Raw genomic sequence first — 20,321 nt, 5'->3', positions numbered from 1 at the left:
TTCATTACCGTAGTTTGTTTTCCAACGTCTTGTCGCCCATTACATACACCGATCAGATAAGACTCTTGCACGTTCATTACAAAAAAAAAAAAAAAATAAAAAAATAAAAAAAATTCAAATGTGTGTAAATTCCTAAGGGACCAAACTGCTGAGGTCATCGGTCCCTAGGCTCACACACTACTAAAACTAACACAGGCTAAGAACAATACACACACCCATGCGCGAGGGAGGACTTGGCCCGTCCATTACCCTCACTGTAAAACACAGTTACTGCACCTTTTTGTGGAAAACTGAAACCACACGTCAACACGTGATATCACATGGGAATTCAGCTCTCGCTGACGACCATAGTTGTTGCAATGCGAGTGTGACAACAAAGTTGTGAAGTGGACAGATCACAGCGCAGCGGACATGAGCTTCAGCTACCTACGCTGAAGCGCCGAAGAAACTGGTATAGGCGTGCATTTTCAAATACGCCTATATGAGACAACAAGCGTCTGGCCCTGTTGTTAGATCGGTTACTGCTGCCGCAATGGCAGGTTATCAAGATTTATGTGAGTTTGAACGCGGTGTTACAGCGATGGGACACAGCGTCTCCGAGGTAGCAATGAAATGGGGATTTTCCCGTGCGACCATTTCACGAGTGTACCGTGATTATCAGGAATCTGGCAAAACATCAAATCTCCGACATTGGTGCGGCCGGAAAACGATGGTGCAAGAACGGGACCTACGACGACTGAAGAGAATCGTTCAGCGTGACAGAAATGCAACTCTTTCGCAAATTGCTGCAGATTTCAATGCTGGGCCATCAACAAGTGTCAGCGTGCGAACCATTCGACGAAAATCATCGATACGGGCTTTTGGACCCCACGGGCCTTTGTGGCCGAGCGTTTCTAGGCGCTTGAGTCTGGAACCGCGAAACTGCTACGGTCGCAGGTTCGAATCCTGCCTCCGGCATGGATGTGTGTGATGTCCTTAGGTTAGTTGGGTTTAATTAGTTCTAAGTTGTAGGGATGTAATGACCTCAGATGTTAAGTCCCATAGTGCTCAGAGCCATGTGAACAATTTTTTTTATTTATTTATTTTATTTTATTTTATTTTTTTTTTTTTTTGGACCCCGAAGCCCCACTCGTTATACCCTTCATGAATGCACGACACAAAGCTTTACGCCTCGCCTGGGACCCTAAACACCGACATTGGACTGCTGATGACTGGGAACATGTTGCCTTGTGGGAGAGTCTCGTTTCAAATTGTGTCGAGCGCATGGCCGTGTACGGGTATGGAGACAACTTCGTGAATCCATATACTCTGCATGTCAGCAGAGGACTGTTCAAGGTGGTGGAGGCTGTGTAATAGTGTGGGGCTTGTGCAGTTGGAGTGATATGGGACCCGAGATACGTCTAGATACGAGTCTGACACGTGACACGTACGTAAGCATCCTGTCTGATTACCTGCGTCTATTCATGTCCACTGTGCATTCCGACGGATTTGGGCAATTCCAGCAGGACAATATGACACCCCACACGTCCAGAGGTGCTACAGAGTGGCTCCAGGAACACTCTTCTGAGTTTAAACACTTTTGCTGGCCACCAGATTCCTCCGTTATGAACATTATTCACCATATCTGGGATATCTTGCAACGTACTGTCCAGAAGAGATCTCCGTACTCTTTATGGACAGCCCTGCTGAATTGATGTTGCTAATTCCATTCAGCACAACTTCAGGCATTAGTCCACGCCACGTCGTTGCGGCGCTTCTGCGTGCTGGCGGGGGCGGTACTCGATATTAGGCGAGTGTACCGGTTTCTTTGGCTCATCAGTGTATGTTGAAGCACGCATTTCTTGCAGTGTTTCCATATTTTCATCCATACTCTGTAAATGGATCACGTCGCAGATGCGGGCCCAACTTGTTGTTCCGCGTTGAAAGACGCAGAGTCGTAGGAGATTTCGGAAATCGCCGTGTTTACAGCGGAACGATATGAGCGACAACTCCTGATGGGAGATCCCGAAAGGAAAGGAAAGGAAATGGGAGGCAAGGAAAAGGAAGAGGGGAGACGGCAGAGGGCGCTCTCTCGATTCGCGGCACGTCCTCCGGCAACGGCGGTGGATGGACATGGCGGATAGCAGCGGCCGAGACGACGCGAGACGCGAGGCCGGCTTGTTTCGCAGAGGCCGTGTCCGCGACAGGCGGGCAGCCCACGTGGCGGGTCGTCACGGAAAATAAGGAGTCCCGTCTGTGCGTGGGAGGAGAGGGGGTGGGTCCACGCACACGCACGCACGCGGTCCTGAGCCCCGGCGATATCCGCGAGGCGCCTAGCGCCTAGGTATTAGGGCTGAACGTGCCCTGCATGGCAAGTGCAGAATCACTTGCCCGAGTCGCCGCCAAGGGGCGCGCCGCGGCGCCGCTGCCGGGGGCGGCGGGGGCGGCGTCGGCGTCGTCTGGCGTCCGGCTGTCGCCAGGGGAGCGGCGGCGCGGCCGCTATATACGCGATTGCCCCGGCCCGCCGTGGCTTCTGTCACGGAGGGAGGGAGGCGGGCGGGAATTAAGGGGCGCTCGTCCACTGCTCTGCGGGCGGGCTGCGCTGTGCTGCTCAGGGGTTTAGGGGGACTGCAGGTGTCACGTGGTCAGCCCGGCAGGTAGTGTATACTGTGTCCAGCCCATGTCCTCAACAGCATTGCTTTAGATGACGCAAGTCAGCGTCTCTCGAGAGCCAAAGAAACTGGTACAATTGCCTAATATAGTATAGGGCCCCCTCGAGCATGCAGAAATGTCGGGAAACGGCCTGGCGTGGACTGTCTAACGTCTGAAGTAGAACTGGAGGGAACTGACACCATGAATCCTGCAGGGCTGCCCATGAACCCGTAAGAGTACGAGGGGGTGGAGATCTCTTTTGAACAACACCTTGCGAGGCATCCTAGATATGCTCAATAATGTTGATGTCTGGCGAGTCTGGTGGCTAGCCGATGTGTGCTGAGAGCCATTTGAGCCAAGATCACATAATGGTCATTTTGGCGGATAAGGTGGATCCTATGGTTCAATACTTTTTCCCCAATAGTGGTGCTGTCTTCCAAGACGACGCGGCCCCTGTTCACACAGCTCGCATCGCCCACGGCTGTTTTTGTAAGCGCCAGGATGAGTTGTCGCATCTCTCCCTGTATCCACAGTGATCAGATCTCAATGCACCAAAAGTTCTCAATTGGGGAAAGATCCGGCAACCTTTCTCTGCAGGGTATTGCTTAGCAAGCACGGAGACAAGCAGTAGAAACTTTCTTCGTGTGCGGGTGGGCATTATCTTGCTGAAGTATAAGCTCAGGATGGCGTGCCGTGAAGGGCAACAGAACGGCGCATAGAGTATCGTTGAGGTACCGCTGTACAGTGAGGGTAACGCGGATGACAAACAAAAGCGTACAGCTATGAAATGAAACGGCATCCCAGACTATCAATCTTGGTTGTTGGATCGTATGGCGGGCGACAGTCTGGTTGGTTTCCCACCAGTGGGCGGGGCTTCTTCACTGGTCATCAGGTTCATTTCGAAGCGGGACTCGATCGGTGAAGACAATTCTTGCCCCGTCAGCGAAATTCTACATCTACATCTACATACATACTCCCCAATCCACCATACGGTGCGTGGCGGAGGGTACCTCGTACCACAACTAGCATGTTCTCTCCCTGTTCCACTCCCAAACAGAACGAGGGAAAAATGACTGCCTATACGCCTCTGTACGAGTCCCAATCTCTCTTATGTTATCTTTGTGGTCTTTCCGCGAAATGTAAGTTGGCGGCAGTAAAATTGTACTGCAGTCAGCCTCAAATGCTGGTTCTCTAAATTTTCTCAGTAGCGGTTCACGAAAAGAACGCCTCCTTTTCTCCAGAGACTCCCGCCCGAGTTCCTGAAGCATTTCCGTAAAACTCGCGTGATGATCAAACCTACCAGTAACAAACGCAGCAGCCCGCCTCTGAATTGCTTCTACACTCCTGGAAATGGAAAAAAGAACACATTGACACCGGTGTGTCAGACCCACCATACTTGCTCCGGACACTGCGAGAGGGCTGTACAAGCAATGATCACACGCACGGCACAGCGGACACACCAGGAACCGCGGTGTTGGCCGTCGAATGGCGCTAGCTGCGCAGCATTTGTGCACCGCCGCCGTCAGTGTTAGCCAGTTTGCCGTGGCATACGGAGCTCCATCGCAGTCTTTAACACTGGTAGCATGCCGCGACAGCGTGGACGTGAACCGTATGTGAAGTTGACGGACTTTGAGCGAGGGCGTATAGTGGGCATGCGGGAGGCCGGGTGGACGTACCGCCGAATTGCTCAACACGTGGGGCGTGAGGTCTCCACAGTACATCGATGTTGTCGCCAGTGGTCGGCGGAAGGTGCACGTGCCCGTCGACCTGGGACCGGACCGCAGCGACGCACGGATGCACGCCAAGACCGTAGGATCCTACGCAGTGCCGTAGGGGACCGCACCGCCACTTCCCAGCAAATTAGGGACACTGTTGCTCCTGGGGTATCGGCGAGGACCATTCGCAACCGTCTCCATGAAGCTGGGCTACGGTCCCGCACACCGTTAGGCCGTCTTCCGCTCACGCCCCAACATCGTGCAGCCCGCCTCCAGTGGTGTCGCGACAGGCGTGAATGGAGGGACGAATGGAGACGTGTCGTCTTCAGCGATGAGAGTCGCTTCTGCCTTGGTGCCAATGATGGTCGTATGCGTGTTTGGCGCCGTGCAGGTGAGCGCCACAATCAGGACTGCACACGACCGAGGCACACAGGGCCAACACCCGGCATCATGGTGTGGGGAGCGATCTCCTACACTGGCCGTACACCACTGGTGATCGTCGAGGGGACACTGAATAGTGCACGGTACATCCAAACCGTCATCGAACCCATCGTTCTACCATTCCTAGACCGGCAAGGGAACTTGCTGTTCCAACAGGACAATGCACGTCCGCATGTATCCCGTGCCACCCAACGTGCTCTAGAAGGTGTAAGTCAACTACCCTGGCCAGCAAGATCTCCGGATCTGTCCCCCATTGAGCATGTTTGGGACTGGATGAAGCGTCGTCTCACGCGGTCTGCACGTCCAGCACGAACGCTGGTCCAACTGAGGCGCCAGGTGGAAATGGCATGGCAAGCCGTTCCACAGGACTACATCCAGCATCTCTACGATCGTCTCCATGGGAGAATAGTAGCCTGCATTGCTGCGAAAGGTGGATATACACTGTACTAGTGCCGACATTGTGCATGCTCTGTTGCCTGTGTCTATGTGCCTGTGGTTCTGTCAGTGTGATCATGTGATGTATCTGACCCCAGGAATGTGTCAATAACGTTTCCCCTTCCTGGGACAATGAATTCACGGTGTTCTTATTTCAATTTCCAGGAGTGTATGTCCTCCCTCAATCCGACCTGATAGGGATTCCAAATGCTCGAGCAGTACTCAAGAATAGGTCGTATTAGTGTTTTATAAGCGGTCTACTTTACAGATGCACCACATCTTCCCAAAATTCTACCAATGAACCGATGACGACTATCCGCCTTCCCCACAACTGCCATTACATGTTTGTCCCACTTCATATCGGTGTGCAATTTTATGCCCAAATATTTAATCGACGTGACTGTGTCAAGCGCTGCACTACTAATGAAGTATTCAGACGTTACAGGATTCTTTTTCCTATTCATCTGCATTAATTTACATTTATCTGTATTTAGAGTAAGCTGCCATTCAAGGCAGAAGACGTTACTGACTTCCTTAACTGGTGAATCTGTTTCTCTTGACCAACCCATACATTTTTTTTTCGAAACTGTTATTGTTTGTTTGTCAGTAGGCCGGCCGGTGTGAACGAGCGGTTCTAGGCGCTACAGTCTGGAACCGCTACGATCGCAGGTCCGAATCCTGCCTCGGGCATGGATGTGTGTGATGTCCTTAGGTTAGTTAGATTTCAGTAGTTCTAAGGGACTGATGACAGATGTTAAGTCTCATAGTGCTTAGAGCCATTTGAACCAGTTTTTTTAACCTCCGTAACTGCCACGCTGGCGGCTACCGGCGGAATACAAACCACAACCATTCTAATAAAGGCAAAATGCCCATTAAATGACAGTCTCACCTGCAGTAGATACTCACCGAAGTGGTGACAGGCAAGGGCTTTCACCGAAATCAAGCATCCCGGCGCGAACAGAAAACTCTTACATCGACGGCGTTGTTCTTGGATCACGCTAAACGTAGTGCCTAACCAGACACTGAAACGGCTAAACATATTGAACTGCACCATCAAACTTGCAACACTAAAGTAAGTTTCGGACTTCAACATCAGCCGTTACAACACAAAGGTTTACATTTATATCGTTAATAAAATGTACAAGCAAGTGCGTCGATTCTTAGTTACAAAATCATGCACACTTGATATTTGTCGGTTCGGCGTCATCTGCTACGAATGGGATACAATGGCGTGAGTAAACTGTACGTACGTTTTGGCTTATAATCCAAATATACAACAAAAATGGGGGTCTCCGTTTGAAAATACCAAGTTGGCCCCGGCCACCGAAGAGGGATGGTTAGGACGTGTGCACAGTTGCAGCACAGAGCACATAGTGCTCAGAGCCATTTGAACCATAATTTTTTTTTTGTCAGTGCATGTGCGTCACATCTATCGATTTCCGTCCCACTCGAACAGTTCCTTTATGGTGCGTTCTTTGTTTTTTTCTTCTTAGAGTGTATTTTAGCAACTGTGGTATTCCGCCCATGAGAAATTTTGACGACTGCTTACACTTGTGGTCCCCGGCGCTGTCACACATCAGATAGATGACAGAGGGATAGAAGAACAATTCAAATCTCTCAAAAGAGGAAAGGCCGCTGGACCTGATGGGATACCAGTTCGATTTTACACAGAGTACGCGAAGGAACTTGCCCCTGTCCTTGCAGCGGTGTACCGTAGGTCTCTAGAAGAGCGTAGCGTTCCAAAGGATTGGAAAAGGGCACCGATCATCCCCGTCTTCAAGAAGGGACGTCGAACAGATGTGTAGAACTATAGACCTATATCCCTAACGTCTGTTGTAGAATTTTGGAACACGTATGATGTTCGAGTATAATGACTTTTCTGGAGACTAGAAATCTACTCTGTAGGAATCAGCATGGGTTTCGAAAGAGACGGTCGTGTGAAACCCAGCTCGCGCTATTCGTCCACGAGACTCAGAGCGCCATAGACACGGGTTCACAGGTAGATGCCGTGTTTCTTGACTTCCGCAAGGCATTCGATACAGTTCCCCACAGTCGTTTAATGAACAAAGTAAGAGCATATCGACTATCAGACCAATTGTGTGATTGGATTGAAGAGTTCCTATGTAACAGAACGCAGCATGTCATTCTCAATGGAGAGAAGTCTTTCGAAGTAAGAGTGATTTCAGGTGTGCCGCAGGGGAGTGTCGTGGGACCGTTGCTATTCACGATATACATAAATCACCTTGTGGATAACATCGGAAGTTCACTGAGGCTTTTTGCGGATGATGCTGTAGTATATCGAGAGGTTGTAACAATGGGAAATCGTACTGAAATGCAGGAGGATCTGCAACGAATTGACGCATGGTGCAGGGAATGGCAACTGAATCTCAATGTCGACAAGTGTAATGTGCTGCGAATACATAGAAAGAAAGATCCTTTATCATTTAGCCATAATATAGCAGGTCAGCAACTGGAAGCAATTAATTCCGTGAATTATCTGGGAGTAGGTATTAGGAGCGATTTAAAATGGAATGATCATATAAAGTTGATCGTCGGTAAAGAGGATGCCAGACTGACATTCATTGGAAGAATCCTAAGGTAATGCAATCCGAAAACAACGGAAGTAGGTTACAGTACGGTTGTTAGCCCACTGCTTGAATACTGCTCAGCAGTGTGGGATCCGTACCAGATAGGGTTGATAGAAGAGATAGAGAAGATCCAACGGAGAGCAGCGCGCTTCGTTACAAGATCATTTAGTAATCGCGAAAGCGTTGCGGAGGTGATAAACTCCATTGGAAGACTCTGCAGGAGAGATGCTCAGTAGCTCGGTACGGGCTTCTGTCGAAATTTCGAGAACATACCTTCAGCGAAGAGTCAAGCAGTATATTGCTCCCTCCTACGTATATCTTGCGAAGAGACCGTGAGGATAAAGTCAGAGAGATTAGAGCTCACACAGAGGAATACCGACAATCTTTCTTTCCACGAACAATACGAGACTGGAATAGAAGCGAGAACCAATAGAGGTACTCAAGGTACCCTCCGCCACACACCCTCAGATTAGAGCCCACACGGAGGCATACCGACAATCTTTCTTTCCGCGAACAATACGAGACTGGAATAGAAGTGAGAACCGATAGAGGTACTCAAGGTACCCTCCGCCACACACCCTCAGATTATAGCCCACGTAGAGGCATACCGACAATCTTTCTTTCCGCGAACAATACGAGACTGGAATAGAAGGAAGAACCGATAGAGGTACTCAAAGTACCCTCCGCCACACACCGTCAGGTGGCTTGCGGAGTATGGATGTGGATGTAGATGTAGTTGTAAGTCTAGGGGACTGATGACCTCAGGTGGTACGTCCCATAGTCCTCAGAGCCATTTGAACCTTTTTGTCAGTACATGTGCTTCCACTCGGACAGTTCCTTCGTGGTGCGTCGTTTATTTTTCTTTTCTTAGAGTGTATTTTAGCAGCTGTGGCATTCCGCCCATGAGAAATTTTGACGACTGCTTGCACGTGTGCTCCCGGCGCTGTCACACATCAGGAAGTGTGGCAGTACAAGACTCCAGGCCTCCGTGCAACACCTCGGCCTGCGTCAGCATCCGCGGCCGTAACTCACCGCGGGGGTGGAAACTCCTGCCGTGTTGCAACAGACGCGAGCAAGTCGCGCAGAAGAAAAGCGCCGAAAAAGAAGACGCGCCAAGCGGCACCACGTGAAATATATTTCGCCTCCTTACCCCCTCGCGGGGGCGCGCGCGCGCGCGCGCTCTGTCCTCGCAAAACTACCGACCCGGCGAAGAAACGGGGAAGGTGTGGGTGGTGGAAGGGGGGAGGGGACGAGAAAGAGGCGTGCGATGACGCAGTAAAGTAGCTCGCGAAGAAGTTCAACGGGAGGGAAAAAAGGAATGAAAAATAATTTAAGGGGGAAAAAGATTTTTTTTTTCGTTGGAAAGGTGGGCCGCGTTTGCTTGTCGAATATTAGCGCGAGCTTAATTAAAAGTTCTCGCAACTCAGTTTCAGCGGAAAGGAAACACACGGGGCTGGGTGGCGAGGTTCCCAGTGGACTGGGACTGCGTGCCCTCGGTGTTCTCAAATTTTTGGCCGTGCCGAGAGCAAACAAGCCGCTATTATCCTGCTCGCCCACACTTCGGTGCGACCACGACATCTACATGATTACTCTGCAATTCACATTTAAGTGCTTGGCAGAGGGTTCATCGAACCACTATCATACTATCTCTCTACCATTCCACTCCCGAACAGCGCGCGGGAAAAACGAACACCTAAACCTTTCTGTTCGAGCTCTGATTTCTCTTATTTTATTTTGATGATCATTCCTACCTATGTAGGTTGGGCTCAACAAAATATTTTCGCATTCGGAAGAGAAAGTTGATGAGTGAAATTTCGTTAATAGATCTCGCCGCGACGAAAAACGTCTTTGCTTTAATGACTTCCATCCCAACTCGCGTATCATCTCTGCCACACCCTCTCCCCTATTACGTGGTAATACAAAACGAGCTGCCCTTTTTTGCACCCTTTCGATGTCCTCCGTCAATCCCACCTGGTAAGGATCCCACACCGCGCAGCAATATTCTAACAGAGGACGAACGAGTGTAGTGTAAGCTGTCTCTTTAGTGGACTTGTTGCATCTTCTAAGTGTCCTGCCAATGAAACGCAACCTTTACCTCGCCTTCCCCACAATATTATCTATGTGGTCTTTCCAACTGAAGTTGTTCGTAATTTTAACATCCAGGTACTTAGTTGAATTGACAGCCTTGAGAATTGTACTATTTATCGAGTAATCGAATTCCGACAGATTTCTTTTGGAACTCGTGTGGATCACCTCACACGTTTCGTTATTTAGCGTCAACTGCCACCTGCCACACCATACAGCAATCCTTTCTAAATCGCTTTGCAACTGATACTGGTCTTCGGATGACCTTACTAGACGGTAAATTACAGCATCATCTGCGAACAACCTAAGAGAACTGCTCAGATTGTCACCCACGTCATTTATATAGATCAGGAACAGCAGAGGTCCCAGGACACTTCCCTGGGAAACACCTGACATCACTTCAGTTTTACTCGATGATTTGCCGTCTGTTACTACGAACTGCGACGTTCCTGACAGGAAATCACGAATCCAGTCGCACAACTGAGACGATACCCCAGAGGCCCGCAGCTTGATTAGAAGTCGCTTATGAGGAACGGTGTCAAAAGCTTTCCGTAAATCTAGATATACGGAATGAACTTGAGATCCCCTGTCGATCTAGTGATCAGCATCTTCACGTACAGCTGTACTCTGCAAGACCACTGTCGGCCTCATGGCAGACGGTGCTTCACTGGTAAACACCACTCACGGATTAGCCCTTAGCCTTCCTTACCATATTACCATAACTGTATCAGCTGAAAATCTTTTCAGGGCACTGATAATATTGTTTAGGTGGCAGGGGCCAAATACAGGGAGCGAAAGTCTATTTACGAGAAGAAGTCAATTATTATCCGCAATTTACTTATATTTTAATTTATTTTCGTAGTACTGTCATTTTACGTTGATGATGCATGCTTTCTTTATTTGTAGTTATATCTTTTCCAATTTTCGAGCTGCTAGGTTAGTGTCGTTATCGCTGCCGTGCTGTTAATCATGGCTGCTCCGCTGTCTGTTTGCACCAAAGAAGAGCAACGTTCAATGATGCGTTTTTTTGTGGTCGGAGGGGCCGAAATTCATCGAAGACTTTCGGTGCAGTATGGGAACAGTGTTTTGCCGCAACGGAGTGTCTACGAATGCATTGAAAAATTCCTAAATGGTCGCACAAGTGTTGACGCACGATGGAGGAACCGGACGACCGGTTGCCGCCACAAATGAAGAAACCATTGAGCGTTCACGTGAAATCATTCTCTTAGACGATTAACTATTGACGAAGTGGCACATCGTCTGCAAATTAGTCACGGTTCTGCCTATGAAATCATCCATAACAGACTTGTGTTTCATAAAGTTTGTGCAAGATGGATCCCAAAACAACTCACACAGTTGCGTAAACAAACGCGCTTGGACATCTGCAAAAAACATTTGGATCGCTATGGTAACTTCCTAGACATGATCGTTACTGGTGACGAACCATGGATTCATCATTACGATCCGGATAGTAAACGGTAGAATATGGAATAGAAACATCCAAATTCACCGTGTAAGTAGAAGTTTAAGACCCAACCGTCCGCAGGAAAACTGATATTTACGGTTTTTTGGGACGCACAATATCTGAACCATTATGGGGAAAGGGGCACAACAATAAACAGTGTACGTTAGAGTGAGATGCTTACTCTCAGGCTGAAGCCTGCAATTCGAAGCAAACGCCGAGGATTGCTGTCAAAAGGTGTGTTGTTGAACGACAAAGCCCGTCTGCATACTGCTGCCACACTGCTGAAACGCTCCAGAAACTCAAATTTGAAGTACTGGATCATCCTCCATACAGTCCCGATCTTGCCCCTTCCGACTATCGCTTGTTTGGTCCATCATCCACAGGCATTAAGGGGCCGTGGATTTGCCTCGACGAAGCAGTGAAAGAAGCGGTGCATTCCTGGCTCGCAGCTCAACCGAGAAACTTCTTTTATGAGGGCATCAGCAAGCTTGTACAACGATGGACTAAGTGCGTTGAAACGCAGGAAGACTGTGTGGAAAAATGTTTTGAACCGTGATTTATTTTCAAAGAATATTCTTAAGAATTTATTTTATTTACTAGCGGTTCACCAAGAATATTAACGCGTATAATCACACGATGTCAGCACAGAAGTAGTTGCCAGGGAGTAACTGATGAGATCATAATCAAATTCCTTTTAACAAATGGGAATTTTATTCACTTTACTAGTGCTTAAAAGCATTTTTTAAAAGAAACAGATTTAAAATTATAATCAGAAAGCACCCTCTAAATATCAAAGTTACAATTTATTCAGAGGCAGAAAGAAACAAATTTTGACTGTGTGAGGTTTCGGGCAGAGAACCTTGCCGCTCCCTTTTGACACGGCCGTAGTTACGACCGCTCACAACAACCTCTGAAAGACTACACTGGTGCAAATCTGCAACACACCAGATAACTTTAAACTAAGAGTTTTAACACATTACACAAGCACAGAAACTATGGGGTGGAAATGGTACCAGTTATTTTGGTGTGTATACTGGTTTCCACAACACTACCACAACCCCAAGTACATACTGCTGACATACGAAGTTCACCTTTTAGTATTTGTTTACCAACAGCCACTCACATGGTTGCAGATGACATGATGTTTGCTAAGTAAAAAGACGGCACAGAAAATATGTCACAAACAGCGCCAATAATTACTTAAAACATGCTGTAACATACAATAAATAAGGTAGTATCAAAGTATCAGTATAAAACTATATTTCAAAAGACGATTTGTAAAAATGTAATAATGTTTTACTGTGTTTGTACAACCATACCATTTTCTGCATGTTTTAGATTTTAAAAAAGACCACTGATGATGGTGATATTTGTCGCCGAAACTAGTTTGGGATGATAAAGAAATAAACGAATAACGAGGTGTTTTGCATCAAGGCGGACTCAATTTCTGATATTACTGTTTTTCTATGCAAACACGGACCAAATGGAAGTGTTCCAAGGTAATATTATTTTACTTAATTTTATCCATTGTTTTTCAGTGTTTCGTCCGCGACTGTTTTACTTTCGTAAAATGAAGAACAAACCGCCTTCAGTTACAAGTTGCGTTTATTTACTGCACTATGCATTTCGAGCCCTGGAAGCTCAACTTCAGGTGCTTTTTAGAGATTTACATCAGGTTTTTTAGTTGTTTGCCTGTTGATATTACATTTTTCTGTTACAACATGGTATATTGTAGATTTAATAATACCTGTCTACTAGTAATACTATATCATATTATCTTCTGTGAAACAAGAAAATCGATTATATTTAGAAGTAGAACATCTGTATGAACGAGAATCTTTGGCATGTTTACGTTCTGCTTCTAAAATGTGCGAAAAAGTGTGTGACTATGTACAGGGTTATTACAAATGATTGAAGCGATTTCACAGCTCTACAATAACTTTATTATTTGAGATATTTTCACAACGCTTTGCACACACATACAAAAACTCAAAAAGTTTTTTTAGGCATTCACAGATGTTCGATATGTGCTCCTTTAGTGATTCGGCAGACATCAAGCCGATAATCAAGTTACTCTCACACTCGGCGCAGCATGTCCCCATCAATGAGTTCGAAAGCATCGTTGATGCGAGCTCGCAGTTCTGGCACGTTTCTTGGTAGAGGAGGTTTAAACACTGAATCTTTCACATAACCCACAGAAAGAAATCGCATGGGGTTAAGTCGGGAGAGCGTGGAGGCCATGACATGAATTGCTGATCATGATCTCCACCACGACCGATCGATCGGTTTTCCAATCTCCTGTTTAAGAAATGCCGAACATCATGATGGAAGTGCGGTGGAGCTCCATCCTGTTGAAAGATGAAGTCGGCGCTGTCGGTCTCCAGTTGCGGCATGAGCCAATTTTCCAGCATGTCCAGATACACGTGTCCTGTAACGTTTTTTTCGCAGAGGAAAAAGGGGCCGTAAACTTTAAACGGTGAGATTGCACAAAACACGTTAACTTTTGGTGAATTGCGAATTTGCTGCACGAATGCGTGAGGATTCTCTACCGCCCAGATTCGCACATTGTGTCTGTTCACTTCACCATTAAGAAAAAATGTTGCTTCATCACTGAAAACAAGTTTCGCACTGGACGCATCCTCTTCCATGAGCTGTTGCAACCGCGCCGAAAATTCAAAGCGTTTGACTTTGTCATCGGGTGTCAGGGCTTGTAGCAATTGTAAACGGTAAGGCTTCTGCTTTAGCCTTTTCCGTAAGATTTTCCAAACCGTCGGCTGTGGTACGATTAGCTCCCTGCTTGCTTTATTCGTCGACTTCCGCGGGCTACGCGTGAAACTTGCCCGCACGCGTTCAACCGTTTCTTCGCTCACTGCAGGCCGACCTGTTGATTTCCCCTTACAGAGGCATCCAGAAGCTTTAAACTGTGCATACCATCGCCGAATGGAGTTAGCAGTTGGTGGATGTTTGTTGAACTTCGTCCTGAAGTGTCGTTGCACTGTTATGACTGACTGATGTGACTGCATTTCAAGCACGACATACGCTTTCTCGGCTCCTGTCGCCATTTTGTCTCACTGCGCTCTCGAGCGCTCTGGCGGCAGAAACCTGAAGTGCGGCTTGAGCCGAACAAAACTTTATGGGTTTTTCTACGTATCTGTAGTGTGTCGTGACCATATGTCAATGAATGGAGCTACAGTGAATTTGTGAAATCGCTTCAGTCATTTGTAATAGCCCTGTATATATCCCAGTATGTACTGCAAAATTAAAGATGTGTATTGCGTATACCAACTGCACAACAGAAGCAGACATCATACAACGTTAAACTGTAAGTTAGTTTCACCTGATGTAAATCACCAAAAACCACCTGAAGATGAGCCTTGTAATGGTACTTGAATTACGTAACCATTACGGCACATCACCTGAACCTCTCGATACCAGTAATATTCTACTGTATTTCTGTAAAGTAGTTGACATATTTCTGAGACAACATTCAGATTTGATTTCATTTGTGATACATCGATATGTTTATATTGCAATGATATTATTCTTATGTGTATTCTTTCTTTTGTCACTATGATCTTTGACGTACTTGTAGCTCTGATTTTTGGGCGCGTGAGCGATTATTAGTTAGTTGTTGAGCTGTTAGAGAGTCGAACCTTGAGACGGTCAATTCTTGGACGTCATGTTGGAGAGACGAATACTGTCGTCAGCTTATAAAATGTGAACTTTAATAGTGACTGTGAGGAAGATGTTCTCAAGAATGTTTTGTATTGTGAAGTGATGTTGTGTGTGTTACGTGATATTGCAATAAAAGCAATTAAAAGGAAGTGTAACTTAATTCTGAGTGCTGATTATTTTTTTTTTTTCGATCACCATTGTGCTAACTTTGAAAGGTTTAATCTCCAAGAATGGTTTGTGAAGCGCATCTACAAAACTTTTGAATATAGCAGAATAAAACCTAGGCCTCTTTGCATCCGAGTTTGGAATCATAACCAGCTAGATTTTCAACGATTGAGCCATGATTTTACGAGACCTGCGTGGGAAACGCAAAAAGATGAGTGCCTAGTTTTTTCATTATTACGTGAAATGACTTTATTAACTGTGCTCTAATGACACCTGCCGCATAATATGACTTTATTGTTGCCCGATAATGCAGTATTTAGCAGCGTGAGCAACACCACAATCATTATTAAAATTTTGACTTTTGTTGTGGTAGGGTTGTTAGAGCCTCAAGGGCTCGAAATGCATAGTGCAGTAAATAAACGCAACTTGTGACTGAAGGCGGTTTGTTCTCCATTTTACGATAATATTATTGTCACAGTACCATCCTCTGTTCCCAACTTCAGTGGTACTTCAGAAGCGAAGAGAAATGATCATCACGATAAAATAAATCAGGGCACGCACAGAAACGCGCCACGCCAGTGGAACTGTAGAGAGACAGCTTGAAGGTGGTTCATTGAACCCTCTGCAAGGCACTTTATTGTGAGTAGCAGAGTAACCACGTAGATGTAGATACTTGTGGTTCACCTGACTGCCAGAACTGTAGCCTCCTAGTCCGCTCAGGAGTGGCCGTGCAGCTTCCACCCCCTCTGCCTCCCCCCCCCCTCACTCGCCCCCTCCCCCCCCCCCCCCTATTGCTCCCGACAGGCGGCGGGCGCCTCCAGCCCTCAGCTCAGCTGGTAACTGCCTCCACTCCACTCCACTCCACTCCACTGCTAGCACCGGCGCCAGCCTATACCGCCGCCCGCACCCCTCCGGTGCGTTTGTGCGTCTGTGTTTCATTACGCAGTCTCCGTGGCGCCGCAGGCTACGCAGCCTGCCGTGACTGAGACAATGATAGAGCCACGCCGCGCAGCTCTGTGTAATCGGGAAACGATGCCTTCCTCATCAGTGTCAACAGCGCCGAAGGAGTCCCACAAGGTTCCATTCTGGGACCACTGCACTCGTCATACACTGTTGTTGCTCGAATACTGAACTTTCGTTCTGCTGCATACGAGGTGTGTTCAAAAAGTGTGACTTTAAATTTTTATGAAAAAATATTTATTTATGAACATCCATGTCGTCCTCTTCAAAGTAATCCCATTCCATTATTACAATACACAGAGTGTACAGAAAATCTGGGAATACTTTCAATTACTTATTGCACAACTACTAAATATTGTACATCTTTCATATACAGGGTGGTCCATTGATAGTGATCGCCGGCCAGGATGGCCGAGTGGTTCTAGGCGCTTCAGTCTGGAACCGCGCGACCGCTACGGTCGCAGGTTCGTATCCTGCCTCGAGCATGGACGTGTGTGATGTCCTTAGGTTAGTTAGGTTTAAGTAGTTGTAGGGGACTGATGACCTCAGAGGTTAAGTCCCATAGTGCTCAGAGCCATTTGAACCATTTTGATAGTGACCGAACCAAATATCTCACGAAATAAGCGTCAAATGAAAAAGTACAAAGAATGAAACTCGTCTAGCTTGAAAGGGGAAACCAGATGGCGCTATGGTTGGCCCTCTAGATGGCGCTTCCATATGTCAAACGGATATCAACTGCGTTTTTTTAAAAAATAGGAAACCCCATTTTTCATTACATATTCCTGTAGTACGTAAAGCAATATGAATGTTTTAGTTGTGACACTTTTTTCGCTTTGTGATAGATAGCGCTGTTATAGTCACAAACGTATAAGTACATGGCATCACGTATGGTATGGTTCAAATGGCTCTATGGGACTTAACATCTTAGGTCATCAGTCCCTTAGAACAACTAAACCTAACTAGCCTAAGGACATCACACACATCCATGCCCGAGGCAGGATTCGAACCTGCGACCGTAGCGGTCGCGCGGTTCCAGACTGAATCGCCTAGAACCGCTCGGCCACAACGTCCGGCTGTTGTTCGAACATACCGCTAAAAAATCTAGCAGCCCGCTTGTGAATTGCTTCGATGTCCTCCGTCACCCGACCTGGTACGGATCCCAAACACTCTAGCAGTACTCAAAAATAGATCGCACCAGCGTCCTATATGCAGTCTCCTTTACAGGCGAACCACACTTTACTAAAATTCTCCAAATATACCGAAGTCGAAAATTCGCCTTGCTTACCACAGTCCTCACATACTTGTTCCACTTCATATCGCCTTGAAACGTTACGCCCAGATATTTAAACACGATTTGGTTGTGTCAAGCAGGATACTACTACTACACTGCTGGCCATTAAAATTGCTACAGCACGAAGATGACGTGCTACAGACGCGAAATTTAACCGACGGGAAGAAGATGCTGTGATATGCAAATGATTAGCTTTTCACACAAGGTTGGCGCCGGTGGCGACACCTGCAACGTGCTGACATGAGGAAGGTTTCCAACCGATTTCTCATACACAAACAGCAGTTGACCGGCGATGCCTGGTGAAACGTTGCTGTGATGCCTCGTGTAGGGAGGAGAAATACGTACCATCACGTTTCTGACTTTGATAAAGGTCGGATTGTAGCCTATCGCGACTGCGGTTTATCGTATCGCGACGTTACTGCTCGCGTTGGTCGAGATCCAATGACTGTTAGCAGAATATGGAATCGGTGGCTTCACGAGGGTAATAAGGAACGCCGTGCTGGATCCCAACGGCCTCGTATCACTAACAGTCGAGATGACAGGCATCCTATCCACAAGGCTGTAACGGATCGTGCAGTCACGTCTCGATCCCTGAGTCAACAGACGGGGATGTTTGCAAGACAACAACCATCTACACAAACAGTTCGACGACGTATGCAGCAGCGTGGACTATCAGCTCGTAGACCACGACTGCGGTTACCCTTGACGCTGCATCACAGACAGGAGCGCCTGCGATGGTGTACTCAACGACAAACCTGGGTGCACGAATGGCAAAACGTCATTTTTTCGGATCAATCCAAGTTCTGTTTACAGCATCATGATGGTCGCATCCGTGTTTGGCGACATCGCGATGAACGGACATTGGAAGCGTGTATTCGTCATCGCCATACTAGCGTATCACCTGGCGTGATGGTATGAGTTGCCATTGGTTACACGTCTCGGACACCTCGTGTTCGCATTGACGGCACTTTGGACAGTGGACGTTACATTTCAGATGTGTTACGACCCGTGGTTTTACCCTTCATTCGATTCCTGCGAAACCCTACATTTCGGTAGGATAATGCACGACCACATGTTACAGGTCCTGTACGGGCCTTTCTGGATACAGAAAACGTTCGACTGCTGCCCTGGCCAGCACATTCTCCAGATCTCTCACCAATTGAAAACGTCTGGTGAATGGTGGCCAAGCACCTGTCTCGTCACAATACTCTGGTCACTACTCTTGATGAACCGTGGTAGCGTGTTGAAGCTGCATGGGGAGCTGTACCTGTACAAACTCTGTTTGACGCAATGCCCAGGCGTATCAGGGCCGTTATTACGGCCAGAGGTGGTTGTTCTGGGCACTGATTTTTTCAGGATCTATGCACCCAAATTGCGTGAAAATGTAATCACACGTCAGTTCTACTATATATGTCCAATGAATACCCGTTTTTCATCTGCATTTCTCCTTGGTGTAGCAATTGTAATGCCCGGTAGTTTATTAATCAGATGGTTGTAATGTTTTGCCTCATCGTAGTATTTGCCCCACAGCTTAGCGAGGAGAAAAACCAGCCTTCACCTACTGAGTGCAGGGATCTGGAAAATGGCGACAGGAGCTTGTACTGCCGTACGCTGCTCTCCGACGTGTTGACTTGCCCACGCACAGGTTGGCCCGTGCAGTGTCTGGAGCTGGGAAGCTGCGAGGAACGGGCGGGTCGGGCGGGCTGGCAAAGGAGCAGCGGCAGAAGCCGGGAATTTGCATGATAATGGCGGCCAAGACAGGAAGCGGAAGGCGCGGCGCCGTGCGCCGTCAGGCAAAAAGTCGCGCCGCCTCGCTCGCTACCTTGCCGCTTCCTCCGGGGCCCCGTGTACAAACAAACAAACAAACAGGCAGGCAGGCGGGCAGACAGACAGCCGGGATAATCAGGGGCCGGCGCGCTGCTCGGCGCATTTGCATGCCTAATGTAGCGCCAAGGTAGCGCGGGACCCAGCATCGTGCCTTGAGGGACACCGCCGAAACTACCTGTTATAGGCGGCGGGCGCAGCGCAACGACGACAGAGGTCGCCAGACGCCGTCGCCAGAGGTCGCCCGGTGAGATCAGCTGACAGAGTGCCTCCGATCCCCTTCGACAGGTTTTCGCGGAATAAATGCCCAAGAGAGCATTGCGAATTTTGCTATTAAAACGACTCAGACTAAGAGGGCTATTCGGAAACTAAGGTCCGATCGCTCGCGAGATGGAAACCATTGTGAAAATCAAAATTCTTTTATATGCAGAAACAATTCAAAGGCCAAATCGCTTAAATACTGTTTACTGGAAACCGGTTTCAACACACTAAAGGTGCCATCATCGGATCTGGTATCGAAGGCTTCACTAAATCCCACGTTGTTTATTGGTTCTACGACAATACTATTCTGAACTGGCCCCTCAATTAGAATAACCACGTCACAGGACTTCTTGCACCTATACGTAGGCGTCTTCAGGAAACTAGATCCTGTCGAGTTTACATGACAGGTTTGAGGGAGGGCTTACATGAGTTACACTATATACATGACTATTAGTACAGTACTGCAGACCTGAATGTATATTAACATTTATAAATCATTTGGATATAACGATACATGAGGCAGACCAGCTGACACAATATCATTGTCACAAAAAAAAAAAAAAATGCTGTCATGGTCATTTATATGCAACAGCCAGGTAGACTTTCCAGCTACTTCTCCACATAGTCGCCGCTCCGACTTAAGACATTTATCATAGCTTTGTGCCAACTTTACAATGCCCTCGTCATAGACGGCAGCCGCCTGAGCTTTCTGCCAGTCCTCTTCCCTGGTCTGCAGCTCTTTGTCTGTAACAAAATGCCATCTTCATAACCAGCGGCCGCGTGGG

General features: G+C 47.4%; 1 protein-coding gene across 1 annotated transcript in view; it reads right to left on the bottom strand.

Annotated features, from left to right (window-relative positions):
* Nucleotides 1–19,192, bottom strand: part of LOC126427993 (RNA-binding protein 25-like) — a 39,984-nt gene extending 20,792 nt beyond the window's left edge. The window contains exon 1 of the mRNA XM_050089877.1: nucleotides 19,014–19,192. Within this exon, the coding sequence (XP_049945834.1) occupies nucleotides 19,014–19,192 (179 nt within the window). The remainder of the gene's footprint in view (nucleotides 1–19,013) is intronic.
* Between the last annotated feature and the right edge of the window lie 1,129 nt (nucleotides 19,193–20,321).

Source organism: Schistocerca serialis, chromosome 12 (genome assembly GCF_023864345.2).
Source record: "Schistocerca serialis cubense isolate TAMUIC-IGC-003099 chromosome 12, iqSchSeri2.2, whole genome shotgun sequence".
NCBI classification, from domain to species: Eukaryota; Metazoa; Arthropoda; class Insecta; order Orthoptera; family Acrididae; genus Schistocerca; species Schistocerca serialis.
Note: the sequence above shows the minus strand (reverse complement) of the source record. Positions and strands in the feature narration are given on the sequence as shown.